At 36.0% G+C, this 18,193-nt stretch overlaps 1 protein-coding gene across 3 annotated transcripts in view; it reads right to left on the minus strand.

Moving 5' to 3' along the window:
• The window catches only part of plcb3 (phospholipase C, beta 3 (phosphatidylinositol-specific)), a 258,088-nt gene that overhangs the window by 30,110 nt on the left and 209,785 nt on the right, over positions 1 to 18,193 (minus strand). For all 3 annotated transcript variants that reach the window (XM_039769058.1, XM_039769056.1, XM_039769057.1), the window contains 4 exons: positions 10,895 to 10,986; positions 10,412 to 10,565; positions 9,136 to 9,171; positions 5,528 to 5,747 (listed from right to left, as the gene is read on the minus strand). In XM_039769058.1, coding sequence (XP_039624992.1) covers positions 5,528 to 5,747; positions 9,136 to 9,171; positions 10,412 to 10,565; positions 10,895 to 10,986 — 502 coding nt within the window. The remainder of the gene's footprint in view (positions 1 to 5,527; positions 5,748 to 9,135; positions 9,172 to 10,411; positions 10,566 to 10,894; positions 10,987 to 18,193) is intronic.

Consider the following 18,193-nt stretch of genomic DNA (forward strand, 5'->3'; position numbering starts at 1 on the left):
TGAAGCACACACTACATCATGAAAACCTCCAGCATCTACATGGATTCCACTCACCCATGCCACAGTCTACTTGAACTTCTCCCATCTGGCAAACACTTCAGAGCTTTTCCTGCACTGACCTCGAGGCTCAGAAACAATTTCATCCCAAGAGCTATAAATGCATTCAAATCAGTCCATCAAGTGCTCCTTTTAGAACTGTTTGTACTTATAAGTACAATTAACTCACTGTAAACTTGCGACACAGTTATAATATTGCACAACCTGTGCCACTTTATGAACTCTTTGCACTATCTGCACTTTATGTATATGTACTGTATATTGAACTTATGCTTTAATATTGTATATCTTTCATTGTTTGTTTGTTGTGTTATTATTATTTTTTTAATCATTTTATAAGAAAATAAGTTACTGGAGTAGTTGCATATTAATTCTCATTGTACCATACAACGACCATAAAGGAATTCAATTCAATTCAATAGAAGAGAGCGCATATTTGCAGATGATGACGACTGGCTTCTAAGTCGATTTAGGTTTCCAAGATCTATTCTCTTGGAGTTGTGTACTGTTGGAATACAAGGATGTACAGTGGTGTGAAAAACTATTTGCCGCCTTCCTGATTTCTTATTCTTTTGCATGTTTGTCACACAAAATGTTTCTGATCATCAAACATATTTAACCATTAGTCAAATATAACACAAGTAAACACAAAATGCAGTTTTTAAATGATGCTTTTTATTATTTAGGGAGAAAAAAAAATCCAAACCTACAGCCCTGTGTGAAAAAGTAATTGCCCCCTGAACCTAATAACTGGTTGGGCCACCCTTAGCAGCAATAACTGCAATCAGGCGTTTGCGATAACTTGCAATGAGTCTTTTACAGCGCTCTGGAGGAATTTTGGCCCACTCATCTTTGCAGAATTGTTGTAATTCAGCTTTATCTGAGGGTTTTCTAGCATGAACCGCCTTTTTAAGGTCATGCCATATCATCTCAATTGGATTCAGGTCAGGAATTTGACTAGGCCACTCCAAAGTCTTCATTTTGTTTTTCTTCAGCCATTCAGAGGTGGATTTGCTGGTGTGTTTTGGGTCATTGTCCTGTTGCAGCACCCAAGATCGCTTCAGCTTGAGTTGACGAACAGATGGCCAGACATTCTCCTTCAGGATTTTTTGGTAGACAGTAGAATTCATGGTTCCATCTATCACAGCAAGCCTTCCAGGCCCTGAAGCAGCAAAACAACCCCAGACCATCACACTACCACCACTATATTTTACTGTTGGTATGATGTTCTTTTTCTGAAATGCTGTGTTCCTTTTACGCCAGATGTAGCGGGACATTTGCCTTCCAAAAGTTCAACTTTTGTCTCATCAGTCCACAAGGTATTTTCCCAAAAGTCTTGGCAATCATTGAGATGTTTCTTAGCAAAATTGAGATGAGCCCTAATGTTCTTTTTGCTTAACAGTGGTTTGTGTCTTGGAAATCTGCCATGCAGGCCGTTTTGCCCAGTCTCTTTCTTATGGTGGAGTCGTGAACACTGGCCTTAATTGAGGCAAGTAAGGCCTGCAGTTCTTTAGACGTTGTCCTGGGGTCTTTTGTGACCTCTCGGATGAGTCGTCTCTGCGCTCTTGGGGTAATTTTGGTCGGCCGGCCACTCCTGGGAAGGTTCACCACTGTTCCATGTTTTTGCCATTTGTGGATAATGGCTCTCACTGTGGTTCGCTGAAGTCCCAAAGCTTTAGAAATGGCTTTATAACCTTTACCAGACTGGTAGATCTCAATTACTTCTGTTCTCATTTGTTCCTGAATTTCTTTGGATCTTGGCATGATGTCTAGCTTTTGAGGTGCTTTTGGTCTACTTCTCTGTGTCAGGCAGCTCCTATTTAAGTGATTTCTTGATTGAAACAGGTGTGGCAGTAATCAGGCCTGGGGGTGGCTACGGAAATTGAACTCAGGTGTGATACACCACAGTTAGGTTATTTTTAACAAGGGGGCAATTACTTTTTCACACAGGGCCATGTAGGTTTGGATTTTTTCTCCCTAAATAATAAAACCATCATTTAAAACTGCATTTTGTGTTTACTTGTGTTATATTTGACTAATGGTTAAATGTGTTTGATGATCAGAAACATTTTGTGTGACAAACATGCAAAAGAATAAGAAATCAGGAAGGGGGTAAATAGTTTTTCACACCACTGTATACTTGATATCATTTTTATGATGAAAGGCATTAAATATGTATATTACATTTTACAGATAAATTGCTAACTTCGTTTAAATAATATATACAGTAATTCCTCGCTATATCGCGCCTCGACTTTTGCGGCTTCACTCTATCGTGGATTTTACATGTAAGCATATCTAAATATATAACACGGATTTTTCGCTGCTTCGCGGGTTCTGCGGACAATGGGTCTTTTTACTTCCTGTACATACTTCCTCAGTTGGTTTGCCCAGTTGATTTCATATAAGGGACGCTATTGGCGGATGGCTGAGAAGCTAACCAATCAGTTAAAAAAAAAGTTCCTGTGTGCTGTATGGTTCAGCGACGGAGCGCCAAATTTGATTCCGCGGCGTTAACCAGGAAGTCTTGTCTCGCTCATTCAGCATCAACGTGTTTCGCTGTGTAAAGAGTTAACTTTTGTGCTCTTTTGTGTTTATCTTTGTGCATAGTCAAGCCCTTCATTATGGCTCCAAAATGATCTGCTCCTGCTACTGCTTCAGGGGCCATGCCCAAGCGCCACTGGAAGATGTTAACGACTGCCGAAAAGGTAAATGTTTTGGATATGTTGAAGGAAGGGAAAAGCTACACCGCTGTAGGATGCCATTACGGCATCAATGAGGCTACGATTCTTTTTATTTAAAAAGTAGGAAAGGAATATAAGATCTCGCCGCAGTGTCCTTTTAACCAGGGTGCAAAATGAGTTGTAAGTGGATGTAATAAGGCAGTAGTCTGGATGGAATCTACTTTAGGGATTTGCCGGAAGAAGAACAACGGCGGTGCTACACAGTCACCTAAAGAGGGGCCTTTAGAAGAGCTGTAACGCTAAAATTAAAAAATTAAACTCATTGTTATCGGACAAGTCATCGTGTTATTGTTGGTGAGTAACCATAATTAATTTTATACTTACAGTACTTAGTACATGTACGTACGTTTAGTGTCACTGTACACACATTTACTGTATACAATTTTTCTTGCATTGTATGTATTTATTACTGGTGGCTGTAACATATGTTATATCGGATACACTCGATATCTTTAAAATAATATTTAGGTTTTACTGTATATAAACAGTGTGTTTACATACATAATTTCATGAATCTTACCTAATATGTAAGAGAATACAAAGGGTTTATGCTGTATAACTGTGCGGGGAATATTTATAAACAGTGTGGGAGAGTTTATAAGGGCTTAAAATAACCATACAAACATATGGTTCTACTTCCCGGATTTTCACCTATTGCGGAGGGTTGTGGAACGCAACCCCCGCGATTGAGGAGAGACTACTGTACTGTTAATAATTAAACATGTGGGGGCATGGTGGTGCAGTGGTAGCGATGAGATGGTGCCCCAACCAGTGATTGTTCCAATCTTGTGCTCTGTGCTTGCTTGGACTGGCTGGATGGATGGATGAATGGAATAATTAAACATGTATAACAAAGATTTTTTCAATGTTCCATAAAAGGTTTGAAGAATCCGCGTTCTAAGCTTAGAGTTGGTTTTACATTTATTACAGACACTTATTGTGTGCAATTGGTTACATGGAGAAAGAAAAAGGAAGAACAGGAATTGGGGGTTGGTATGTCTGACAGAGACCGTACTGCTGCAATAAATTTTTCCTTTCAGGGTCTCATGCGCATTCCAGCGAGCATCTTGCGAAAGGCAGGAGCAATCCCTGAACAGGGTGGCAGCTCATTGATACCGCTGTGCCAACATGCCCCAATAACTTTAATACATGCTTTAATGCATTTCATCATGAAAAGTATATCAAATATACATCTTAGTATGTAATGAATACGTAATGTATTCTGTGTGTCAATTACTGCCTGTGCACTTTTGTTGATGTAAGAGAAAACTCGCATAGGAAGCATAAAGCAATTAATTTCTGGGTTGGGGAACACTTATAAGACAAAGCATTTAAAGTACTACTTTAGTTACGATGGGATTTGAGAAACCCTAGTAAATTTAACATTGATTTTAAGATGAAGTTTACAGTGTTCTACTTTAATGACAAAATAAACTATGAAATTAAAGTGGAAATTTAAAGACTAAAGTTAACATTTCAGCTTTAATCTCAACATAGAACTTTTTTTTCTTCACTGTGTCCCCCTTTTTTCCTTCTCTGTGACCCTAAAATGCTTCCCTATGACACTCCGACACTTGCCTTTTCACGTTGACTTTGACATCTGACCACTTCTTTTTTATTTCGGGCACTGTGTGACTTTCTGAAAATGTACTTTTTAGTTCCACTCCAATTTCCTTCTGTTGCTTAGTCATATCACTGCCTGAGCCACCAAATTGTATGTTTTTCCTTGTCTCCTCTTTGCATTCGGTGAAATTCTTCTTTTTTATACACGTTTTTGACATTGTCCTTTAGCAAAACACTGAACGGAAAGAGATATTTATACTAATTTGCATATTCAAATATGCAAAATTCTGGGAGGAGTCAAAGTGGGGCTGTAGACAGCATGTGCATTAAAATTCACTTTGGTTAGGATGTATAAAGGGCAAGTGTGTGGATATTTGCTTATGCACAGATTTATGCATCTGAATTTTTTTCGGTGTATACACATTTCTATTTTTGTATGAATTCTACACACAGCATTATACATGATGCCCCAGTTCAAAGAAAACAATTCTGCAAAAAACATTTGATTTCAGAGCTTACATCAAAAACACAAGATTAAAAAGCAAATGTTAAGGTTCAACAAGCTCAACAGAAAACAAATTAGCTGCAGTGGGGATGCACAGACAGGGCAGAGACAAGGCAACTGTTGATTTGTTTCTCTGTGCCAAGATAAATCCAAACTCTAAACACTCAGTGGTGGTATACAAATATCAGTCTTCCCACTGATAAGCACTGGCATGCATGACATCATGTGTGCAGTAACAGTTCACAAATGCGTTTTACCACGAATGCCAAAACACTCACATACAAAGAAATGTCTGGCAGGTTGTCTATGTGAGACCATAAGGGATGCCTTTATAAATCAACCTTGTTTGCTTTTTTTTTTTTTAAATAAGTCTCCAATGTTTTGACTTTGTAAAGTGCTGTACTATATATTTAACAAAAAGGGAAACCTTGTGCACATTGCTGTGGCATTCTATCAGTATGTGTTGGTAATCAGTAAAACACAAGTAAACTGAACACTATTTCAGCACACTTCTCGCTTCTAGCAAATGGTCCTTCTTTACCAAGTTTGACTATCAAAAAATAACACCCTGTGGTGAAAGCATAAACATAAAATCATGTTACAAAAGGAAAGTGTGACTTGATAATTAAACTGTAGTTTTGGTTACTTGGATACTTACGATTTCTTTCCATTTTTTTTCATGTTCTTTTCGACCTGAAATTTTCGCCGCACACTATCTGTATTAAACTGACTTATGCGTGTATTTTGATCCTTGTTGACCTTAGAAATTTTTTTCAAGTGCTTCTTCCGCATCTCCTTCATCTCCTTATAATGCTTTCTCAGTAGTTTTAGGTACCCCTTCTGCTGTCGGAGCTCTTCTATTGACTGTGCTTGGACATCTACAAAAGAAAATTAATCCAAGGAAATGAACAAATCCTTAATCCAACTTTGACCTAAACTAAAGGAGATCAGTAGTTCGAAAAAAATCTTATTTTTGCTAATACACTCTATAAACTGCCATATCTGGCACTTTCAGAAACAAGACAGGAAGCATTACATTAACGTTTGCCAGATATTTACAATAGTAATAGTAGTATACTCCTGCATCTTATTGTACTCTACCAGTAAACTGTGAACATCTTACTTTCAGGGTCCACTAGAAATGAAGAAAAAACAAAGTCTAGTGTGGTTAGTCTTGATTTTAGCTTTTTCCTAATAGAGGTGTGTAGACTTTTGACATCTACTGTATAGGTTTGTGACTAACACAAGTGTTTCCACAGATTTGCACAGAATATGTAGTTCTGTTGTTTTGTGAAAAAAAATAATAAAATGATAGTACATTGATAAAGTACAAAGGTAATATAAAGATATATTTAATGATGACATAAAGAGCCAGGGCAATCAACAAACTGACTGGGACCTTGGAACTTTTACATAGTCTCTCTATAAATGTACCTGCTCTACATCTCTAACTCTTTCCCAACCTGAAGCTGTCAATTAAAAATAATTAATTCATTTAATTAAAATAATTATTCTATAATTACATTTTTATAATTTAAAAAAAGTATTAATGTACGAGTCTCCTTATATACTTAAAATTATACTGTGGTAACAAGTAGTATAAAATAAATCACTAAAGACTTGATATATACCCATTATTTGGACGCTGTTTTTATTTTGATAAATATTAATAATGGCCCCTCAGATTATACAGGACAGCCAACTACAATGTACTTTTGTTTCATTATTTTGGTAACTGATGAGACAAACCTAGCAAAAACATTTCATTTTCAAACCATTGTAGTTATTAATTTATATTGTTGACAATGCTTTATAGTGTGAAAGTTAATTTGTACTAATAAATATAATTTTCACTATTCAGTTATGTTTTGATTATATCGAATGACTTCTGCCCCTGTTAACTGTTAGCTTTTGCCTTTTAACAAAGCTTTAAAGTCAAATATGTTGGTTATGGTAACTTTTAATCTTTTGTATTTATTTCTGAATTTCATTACTTTTTTCTGGTCCACTGACAAATATGTGTAATTAACATTACATGAAAGTGAGAAAAAAATCCAATGTACATCAACATAAGCAAAAAACCATGGACATATAAAAATCTAAAACAGGAACAAGAGAGATTTTCTTTGGCAATAATCCTGCGTGTCTATCCATATTCAGTATAATGTTTTAAAGGGAGCTGTAAAGAGGCATAAAGAAATGTAATGTTTGTCAATTACCCTCAATGGAGTGACATTTCATACAATGGTGTAGCTATTGAGATAATCAGAAGGCAGTCTGTCAATGTATAAGAAAGCATACAAAACTTACTTTTTAATGCTAATGAACACCTCCCAAAAAACAAAACAGCTACCCAGTTTATTAATGTGCATACTGTATATACATTTTGAAGTTTCTCTATCTGAAAGGCCTATACAGTAGAACCTCTGGTCACAAACGTTTCAGAACACGTACAAATCGGGTTACAACCAAAAAGTTTGCCAAACTTTTGCATCTGTTCACGAGCACACGTTCTGGTGGCAAACAAAAACACTGGTGGCCAGTTTCCCTATGTGCTTTCGTAAGCGCAAATGATTTCCCATTCTCCGTTTTTCCATTTTCTTTTGTCTGCGTATACAGGGCCTAACAAAGCAACAGATGCTGCAAAAGGAGTTGCAATGTTAACCAAGCAGAGGCATCAAGTGCTGGAAGAGGTGGAAAAACTGCTGCTAGTGTGGTTAAACGAGAAGCACCTTGCAGGAGAAAGCGTAAGCAAGGCGTTCATATGCGAGAATGCCAGGAAGATTTATGGTGATTTGCTGAAAAAAAAAAAAAAATCCTTTGAGTGGCAAAGGTGAGGCATTTAAAGCCAGTAGAGGATGGTTTGAAAAGTTTTACAAGAGAAGTGGCATTTAATTTTCTTTCCCTGTGCTTAAAACTCATAAAAAAGTGTTTACGGCGAACTCTTACAATTTTAGTTTTCTCTGTTGTTCAAGGGTTTCTCAGTGTTATGCAATGTTTTTACATTTAGTTTACTATTAAACTGTGCATTCTATGGTATAATTAACTATTTTTGTACTTATAAAAATATATATTTACATACAGTTTGTATGGTCTGGAACGGATTAATTGTATTTACATACAATCTTATGGGTAAATTATGTTCGGGTCGCGACCAGAGTTTTGGAACGAATTACGGTCATAACCAGAGGTACCACTGGTAGGGGTAACAATGCTCTGTTTCATTTCATTTGTTAATTGCTGGGTCTGTTCCAACTCCACTTTAAAGTAATCAACAGAATTTGGGACACATGCAAATTGTTTGTTTTGACCTGCTTTAATTGTAAATGCTAACATTACTCAAAGTTATTGTCTGCTTTTACATGCTTTTTTATTACTATTCAATTTAATATTGTTTTTTTTTTTGTATCAGTATACTGCTGCTGGATTATGTGAATTTCCCCTTGGGATTAATAAAGTATCTATCTATCTATCTATCTATCTATCTATCTATCTAATTGCTGCAGAACATCTGTAGGTTGTAACTTATTAGTTGTTCCCTGAAGAAGGTCCATTTGTAATATTCTGAGATTTCCTTTTTTGTCAGGTTTTGCTAACCTAAACTTTAAATTTAAACCTCTGGCAGTTTACTACTTACCTTTTCACAATTTTAGGCCATTTATTGCATATTAGTTGATTAAATTTGAGGAAAAACTGCAAAAACTGAGGTGTTCTAAAACTTTTGACCAGTAGTGTATATATCGTAAATTTATGCTAGGAGTTAACATGCACTAAAATAAGCAGCAAGTTTGCAAAGAAATTAAGAAAAAAATATTCAGTATATTAGTACAGTGAACTCTTAGTTTAGTCTGTAACGTGCTTATTCTTTGAACGTAATACTATAGTTTGTCAACATTTTTTAAGCACATAATTCCCTTACCCATCCCTATTTTATGTTCTTATGTCTGTGTCAATTGTTTGATTTACTCACCTACATGGACAAGTCACAATTTATATGTCTTTACATATTCGGGTACTCACTATTGTGTTCTTACTTAATACAACATGTTCATTCTATTAATTTCCCTGCAGTTCCCAGGAGCCTTACTTTTAGTGAAAAAAGCTAAACATCTCACATCTACAATAACTTCTTTCTAACTCAATTCATATTTACTTTGTATATGATAATTCTTTCTGTTTTACATGATTTTATATTAAATTAGTAAAATGGAAAAAATCAACAAAAACTAATGTTAATGTAATTTAAGTACCAAAGTCATGGCTTACCATTTAATACACTCGCAATCAAATCATTTCGCTGCACTAGAAAAAAAAAAACAAAAAAAAACACAGTGAGTAATTTACAATATCAACATGATTTCATAAATATGACTTAATATCTATATTTAGATGGGTATTTAAACCAGGGCCTTGAAATACAAACATTTCCTAAAACAGTAACAGAAACAGTATTTCTGTATCTGCTGATCTCCCGGGAGGTTCTCACACAACTTTGTGTATACTTTACTCAGAAAGGTGCAAAATAAAAAAAAAATCAAACAACTGGCAGTTGTGCAGATACACCTTGTTAAGAACAGAGGTCAGAGCAGAATGGCTAGACTGATTCAAACTAACAGAAAGACTACAGTAACTGGGATAATCACTCAGTACTGCTGTGGTGAGCAGAAAAGCATTTCAGAATACACAACACATTGAACCTTGAGGCATATGGAATACCAGCAGAACACCATATTGGGTTTCACTCATGTCAGCCAAGAGTAGAAAACTGAGGCCACAGTGGGCACAGGCCTACCAAACCCAAACAACTGATGACTGAAAAAACCTTGTGTGGTCTGATGAATCTCGATTTCTGATGAGATATACAGATGGGTGGGTCAGAACTTGGTGCCAACAGCATAAATCATGGACCCAACCCGCCACGTGTCAACAGTCCACACTGGTGGTGGTGGTGTAATGGTGTGGAGAATATTTTGGACACACTTTGGGCCCATTAATACCAATCAATCAATCACTGCTTGAATGCCACACCCTTTTTGAGTATTGTTCCTGACCATGTGAAACCCTTCATGGCTATAATATACCCACTTTCTAATATCTACTTCCAGCATAATAGTATGCCATGGCACAAAGTAGAAGTAATCTCAAATTGGTTTCATGAACATGACAAGGACAGAACACCTTTGAGATGTGATGGAACAGTAGATTTGCAGCATGAATGTGTAGCTGACAAATTTGCAGAAATTGCATGATGCAATCATGTCAATGGGGACCATAATCTCATAGGAATGTTTCCAACATCTTATAGAATCCATGCCACAAAGAAATTACTGTTTTGAGAGCAAAAGGAAGCCCTACCCAGTATTAGTAGTGTTCCTAATCATTTGCTCTGTGAGTATATACTGTATACTCTATGCTCATACATACATATGTTTATGGTATCTTAATAACAAAAGATGTTTCAAAATATTAAGGAGTCCACCTTTATGAAACAGCAACAGTTATTAATGCTGAGGAAGGATAACTATGAACATTTATGCCATACCTGGACTAAAGCTGACATCATTTGAATTACCCAGCAATGATGGCCTTGGGACAGGCTGAGGGGTGCTGGTGGTGGTGACAACGCCATGCCGTTCCACAGCAGCCTGGTCAGTTTCACTTCTTTCGTGATAATTCTCCTTACTATTGAGGGTTCGCTACATTAAAAAAATAACCAACAAATTTGATCAGGAACTTGCAAAAAACAAAAAATCAGAAAGCTAACTTAAAAAGATAGCAGTAGAATTAAGACAACAAACTGAAAGCTTCTGACCGGACTGGACCTACACTAAAAAACACAGGGCATGAATTTGTTTAAATTAATACAATCAATGCTTTCAGTAAAATTATGAAAACAAATGAAAAAATTAAAAAATGTTCAAAAGTCCACATCAGTACAATTCATTTTGTTTTACTGCTTTATCATCTTAACTATTCAATCTTTAACTAGTTGGATAAATACAAATAAAATGAACCGATATGTTACCTCACTTTCTCCCATTAGAGATGCCAGCTTCTTCTCTCTTTCATCCAGAGACATCAAATGTTTGATGGGATTAGTTAGTGCTTCTGCATACTCTGTAATTGTAACAGAACAAACACAAAGAATGCTCACCATTATCAGAAATAAAAAAGTTCCATATAATGTCAATAACAAAGTGATAATTCTAATAGTCAAAAATCCAGGAATTTGAAAGCTGGAGGTTATTAGATCAAATTCCTTCAGAATGATTTATTCCATAGAAGTATAATGCCAGGACAGTTTTTGTAATAGATGGCACAGATTTTGCAGGCATAGATTTGCTGAAATTTTTCAGCTGTTTCACTCTTCCATGTGTGTCAGTGTGAGTTGGGTCAAAGTATTTCAAGAAGGAAATAGAAGAATAGGAAAATTTTCTTCAAAATTACAAAAGTAGGAAACCTGGTTGCACTGAATACTACCCATTTAAAGGTTTTAAGAAGTTAATTAAAACAAGACAACATTTCTAAAAAAACACATACTGTATACTAGTAAGAAAATTGCATCACTGAGTTTTTCTGAGTGAAAAAAAAAGTTTGGATGGAAAAAAATAGGCTTGTGCAAAACCATTTTTTCTCTTTACTGAATGTTAATAGACATTTTAAAGTAGTGGATTGCACGCATCCCACAGGAACTAATTGTTTTTATTTCTGTTTAAGCAAATTCATAGTAAGATAACATAATACCTGCTTAACCAATTTATGGCGAAATTCTACCCCAACATCACTGAATACAAGGCAGGATACAGCCTTGGACAAGGCGACAGTCAATTACAGGACACACACACATCCACAATTACACTCACACAAGGACAGTTTTTAATATTACACTATTTTACTCAACTTGCCCTCTCTGTTTGGGTCAAATTTTGCAATCTATTTTTTTTACCCACTTTTTACTGAACCGATTTTCTTTAAACTTTGCATGCAAGGTGATCTTTTGTGACAATGCCATATTTCATCATTATTGATCTAGGATCTGTATGTTAATTACATAAAATTTAAATTTCTCATTTCCTAATATTAGAACTTTAGCGAATACAGTGGTACCTTGAGATATGAGTGCCCCAATGTACGAGTTTTTTGTGATACGAGCCGTCATTAGGTCGATTTTTTGCCTTCAGTTACGAGCTAAAACTTGAAATACAAGCCATCAAAGAGCTTGTCGCTGCACATTCCAAGGAATGGAAGACGGAGGAGTTGGCGGAACTACAGACGCAGCAACATACGGAGATTCTGCAGGAGATAGGTATCGCGGAGGAGGTTATCTCTTAAAGTGAGATAAAGGAAATGTTGGCAATGTGGGAAAAAGTTTCAGACTTTAATGAAAAGAAACACCCAGAAAAAGTTGCAAATGATCGTGCAGCGGCACAATTTAATGACACTTGCCCAGCTCAATTCAGAAACATTCTAAAGGGGAGGACGAAACAAAGCTCCTTGGACAGGTTTCTACTGAAACACCCTGCGAATGAAAGTGACGAAAGCGTGGCAAAAAAGAAAAAAACTAGTGACGAAGAAAATTAAGTTAAGCAAAAGTGAAGTGAAAGAAAAAAAAACATTGCAATACACTAATTGGGTCCGCCAACATCTGTTTATTTCTTTAGATATTCTTTCATGTATTAGGTTTTATTTTGTTTGTATACAATATTTGTTCATTATAAATACTTTTTTCTTATGTTGAAAACATTTAACAAAAAATTGGGGTGGTTTTTTGGGGGCTGGCACGAATTAATCTCATTTCAATGGGGAAAACTGATTTGAGATACAAGCATTTTAACTTACGAGTTCGGCCATGGAACGAATTAAACTCGTATCTCAAGGTACCACTGTACACACATATCCTTATATATAATTTGATACTATCCGTATGTATGGTGTTCGCATCAATACCCCGTATGTATGGTGTTCGCGTCAATACCTCGACTCAATACAAGTTAGAACCAAGCAATGGGACTTTGCCTCTGTACTTAGAACATAACGTGGCAAACGCGGATGCAGTATTGCATGATTGGCCAAGAATGTTCGAATGCTTCAGTTCGGTTGCTTTTTGGAACGTTGGTTTGGTGGGGCGTACTTTCCAGGACTAACATCATCAACTGACTTAAACCCTTCAACAGCTCCAGAACCATAAGTAATTTAGAACCTATTGCCATTTGCTTGGTACGTCGAAATCTATCTTTGGGCAGTTCGGTTTTGGTATCCGTCCTTCTGACATCTATTGGCAAACTAAGTAATGACAGCTGGGTATTAACAATGGTCACTGTAATACATTTTAGCTGATCTCAGATCTAAAATGACCACGGCAACATAATTATTACTCCGACTCTGATTAGAGTCGTAAAATACGGTTTGTTTAGAAAATTTGTTTGCCAGAAAAAATCAAATAAGGTGCGCTGAAGCACTGAGTTTACGTCTTGCAGCCCCTTTAAACAGGAAGCTCTTCTTTACATCGGCAGAAAAGGTCTATTTTAAGCACAAATCAGTGCCATGATAACAAAATCATTTCAAGGACTTAAAAAAATAAATTATTCTTTGTAGAGAAAGTATCGATTTCACAAACGTAGAGTTTCGATTCGGTCAGGCTGGCTCCCAGTCACTAGTATATATATATTGTGACGTCCCATCGAATAAACACACTCAGGAGCCACTTGTCCGGGGAAGTCTTCCAAATGCCGACTGGCTTTTTATTGAATATGTTGCAATATAAATGGTGCCCTATCGCAGCGCTTTGTCTGGGTCACGGGGACAAAATAAAGACAATTCACCTTCATCCTCTCTACCTCTCTTAAACTGTTCACTTCTTTTTTCCACCTGATGCTGTCCTCCTTTTTGCTCCTGCCCATCCAAAAAAAAAAAAACTACCACTTCCGGCCACGACCTCCCCTTTTCATCATGCACCGTTAATTAACCTGGATCCCTGTCACTCAACTCTCTCTCTCTAGGGAGGTGCCCCAAGCCCTTACAAACAGTGTTCCCCCAAGACTCCACCCCAACACTGCTTCCATTCCCTATAGCCCATGCAATGGCAAGACATGTCACAATATGAATTTGTGTTGTTGGTCAAGTGGTTAGCATATTGGACCTTTGATCATGCAGTTGAAGGTTCAAGACAAATGTAGACAAATTAATAATAAAAAAAAAGAATAACAATTTTGATTAATTGATATTGGAGTTTTGTCATATTACTTTAATATGACAGTTAAGTAACATTGGTCACATGGTTCACGTGTTGGACGTTAAATCAGATGGTCGAACGTTTGACACCAATGTAAACAAAGTATTTTTTTTTTCTAATTTTACCAATTTGTCTTCATTTAGATACAAATTTGGGGAAATATTTTCAGTGATTTGGTGATATTGGCTCAGTGAATAAAGTGTTGGGCTTTTCTAAGAAAGATTGAAGGTTTGATTCTCCAATAGAGAAACACAAATTTCCAGTGCTTCCCATGTGTAAGGTTTCATCGTGGTTAGGATTTTCTGAAATTTATAAGAATGAATGTTACATTTCACTTTAAGATTGTAGGTTCTATTCCATGCTGTTGCTAAGGTCATTTCTGTCAAATCACATTCCCACCCAAGTCAATATTTTTGTAACATGCCGAGGATTGTGTGGCATTAGGGTGGCTAAAAATACTATATATAAAAAAGATTTTTAAGTGACACGATTTTATTCAATAATGCACTAAAAAGTAAAAAAAAATATATATATTTTTTCTTGTTCTAATATTTTTTTGGTCATATTGTGGGGCACCATAAAAGAATGAATTTAATTCAAGTACAATGCATAGATTTCTTAAACGATTCCAAAAAAATAACAACAGAACAATTTTTCAATTATAACCATTACCCTACATTCTTTAATCACCTTTTATATGATATGTCATCTTCTTTTCATATTTAAGCTGGATAGAAATTTCACTTTAATGAATCTATGCATTTTAATTGAATTAATTTTATGGGCACCCCACAATTTTATTTCACATAAGACAAACAAAATCTTAGTACAAGAAAAATTTTTTTTTTTACTTTTTTGTGTATTTTTTAATAAAATCATGTCACTGAATTTTTTTTTTATATATATTTTTATTAAATTGCAAGTCATCCTATTTTCGATGTCTCTGGGGATGTGCAAGTAAAACATTACTACCTAATACGACACTCATTTTCTCCAGTTTTCTAATTTACACCTTTATTTGATTTTGAATTTAATTAGATTAGTTGTTTCTACTCTCATTCTACAGAAACAGAATGATGGGACTTCACATTTGTAACAGCTTTTAGCACACAGCAACTTATTTACTTTCTTCTATTCATTCTCTTCCTTTGTTAGGGACTTCATCATGTTATTGTTTCTTTTAGATAGATAGATAGATAGATAGATAGATAGATAGATAGATAGATAGATAGATAGATAGATAGATAGATAGATAGATACTTTATTAATCCCATGAGGATATTTAAAGCAGATCATCAAGAAGGATCAATACTAACCAGAACGCATATTAAAGATTGGCAGCTCCTCCTAATTCATCAGCAATTTAGTTTACTCCTGATCGTAAAACACAATATTTTTAATGAAGTAGTTATTGTAGTTTCAAACTTGATTCTGACTCCGTACAAGACCCTGCTTCAGCTACAAAAATTGTATGTGAGTAATTGTGCTGAGCCTGATCTTGTCAGTTGCCTTGGATAAACATGTCAGCCAGATAGATATACAGTAATACTATTTAAGTGACCAGGGAAAGGGGGAAAGTTTTCAGTTATAAGAGGAGTTCATTCAATTCCGAAACTAAACTGGAACAAAAAAGCAGCCATAACTGTAACTAAATCACACCAGAATAGAGATTATCAATCCAACATTCTGTTGCGTCTGGTTTTCATAGCTTCACATGCCATTAGAGACATTAATGTATTTGTTGCTTTAAAAGTTTATTTAAACAAGAAAATGGATACAACTAGATACCTCATTAGGACCAGATATGCTTGATCTGTAATGTCCTAATCAAGAACAACTTATAGTTTGAACTTTACATAGTTTACATTTGAATTCCTACAAGTTTATGAAGATTTAAAGCTATAGCCATATACTGCAAGTGTGAATATCATTTTAAAAAAATGCATGTTTAGAAGCAAATGTGCTGACTTGGCACTGTGAGAACAGTGAGCAATCAAAGAAACACCTACAGTAAATTTTTTTCTTGATCAAATATTTCTACCTTCAAATATTAGAAAATTTAACCTCATCACCATGGACAATTTATAAAGCTACAAAGACTCATCTTTTGGTGACTGTTATTAATGGCTAACAATTCAATTCAAAGAGCTTCCTTTGCTTTGTAACATTGTTGGTGGGTCAGACCACAACCACAAAAATGCAAGTCACCTTACTGTTCTTAGAAAACACATTGAATAAATTATATTAGTTATGAAATAAAAAAAAAAACCTTTACATAAGAGAAGAAACCAAAAAAATATTTAATAATTTTTATTGCTTGTGTTTGCGTGGAATCTGCTGTAGGAATCAAGTACTCACTTGCCTTTCTACTTTTTTCTGTAAGGAAATTCCTTTTTACCTTGATTCCTGCCGGTAGCCTGAAAGTGACACTATAAAGAACCCACTTCATACTGAAATAATAAAACTAATACGGTACAATCCCTCTTAACCGGCCACCTCGGGACTGGACCCATGGCCGGTTGTCGTTTTGGCTGGTTAATCCGACGTATGCCTATTTTCATGTATAAAAAATATTTCTAAGGTATGTACTGTACTTCTTCAACGTTCCTGAAGAAACCATATCCCCAAGGCTTCATCCACGATTTCACACACGGGTTTTTTTTTCTCATACAGCAACTGGACAGTGTGGTGTAGCGGGTCCACAGCTCAAGTCAAAAAGGCCACTTTTGAAATAAATAATCGGCGCACTCACAGCTTAGCGAGTGGGCGTGGTATGTGTAGCCGATTGGTTCAGCGATCACGGAGCTGGAGTGACCGGTATTAAAGACGACTGGCCATCAAAAGACAGCGGCAGTCATGGAGGCTTTGGGCTGGTTTAGCCTCAGTGTGAGTGCCCTGGCCGCTAGGGAAAGAACCCAAGTCTCGGTCTGAATGTAGCCTCACGTAGCCAGGGTTCGGAGGGCTACCGGACCAGTGTGGAAGGCAGCTGCACATGCAGGTAGGGCGACTCATCTGTTGCGAAGCCCTATGGGAGAAGCAGGGGAGCTGCCAGATAGAAAGAAGGCACCGTGCTTTGGATTTTAAGAGACTTCTTCCAGTCATTGTTTTAACCTCGTTTGCGTTGTTTTTAAAGGACTTGTTTGTTTACTAATGGATTTTAACCTCCACTAATTCACTCGTTTTAATGGATTATTTATTTAAAGAAGACTTTTGATACACTGCACCTTATTTAATTTGAACACTGTTTTGTTGTTTGCTGGTTTTAAAATACCTCTCACCTTCCAGGAAAGAAGGAAGTGCATACATATAACAAAGAACCCAGGATTAAAAAAATATATATATACAGTATATATTTTATTTTAACAGGCCAGTTAATCCGTTGGCCAGTTAATGCGAGGCCAGTTAAGAGGGATTGTACTGTATAACCTCTGCGTGGGAAAATCCACATAAAGACTGGCTCTGCAACTGAAATGGGGGGAAGGCACATTTTATTCCAGTAGCTGCTGCTGTACTTTATAGCATTTTTCCAGGGATATCCCAAAGTCATCCTTAACCTTAAAGACTTGCTGGACCAGTATATTTTTGTCTAAGCCATTAAATATGACATGTCAATTTTAAATTCTTCAGTCTGTAAATTCTTAGATATTTTATGAGTTATCTGACCTACAAAGACTGAAATATATCATAGAAACACAAAAATGACAATGTCTACTTATTATTTTTATTAATTCAGGTGAGGTATTACCAGGTATTTCAGAGGACTGAAACTGAGCTCAGATCCATGGAATTAAAATGAATTAAAATGATTTTAAAATTCACAATCGACTGCTCTAATTGCCAAAGACAACAGGTAGGGAAACGTCATTAATTTAATCCCTCATTTTTGGAATCCACTGTGCATAGATGTTTAAAGCAGGTGTGATGCAAGTTATTATGGCATCTGTATACATGGAGACTTCTCTTTGCACCAACTGAGTAAAGTGTGACGCTGAACCACAACGGATAGTCAAAGGAGCTGGTGTGTTCAAGATAATGCATTCTGACAACAGAATAAGGACTGTTAAATGTCAAAGCAAAAATCAGAAGGATGTA

This window comes from Polypterus senegalus, chromosome 11, assembly GCF_016835505.1.
Source record: "Polypterus senegalus isolate Bchr_013 chromosome 11, ASM1683550v1, whole genome shotgun sequence".
NCBI lineage: Eukaryota > Metazoa > Chordata > Cladistia > Polypteriformes > Polypteridae > Polypterus > Polypterus senegalus.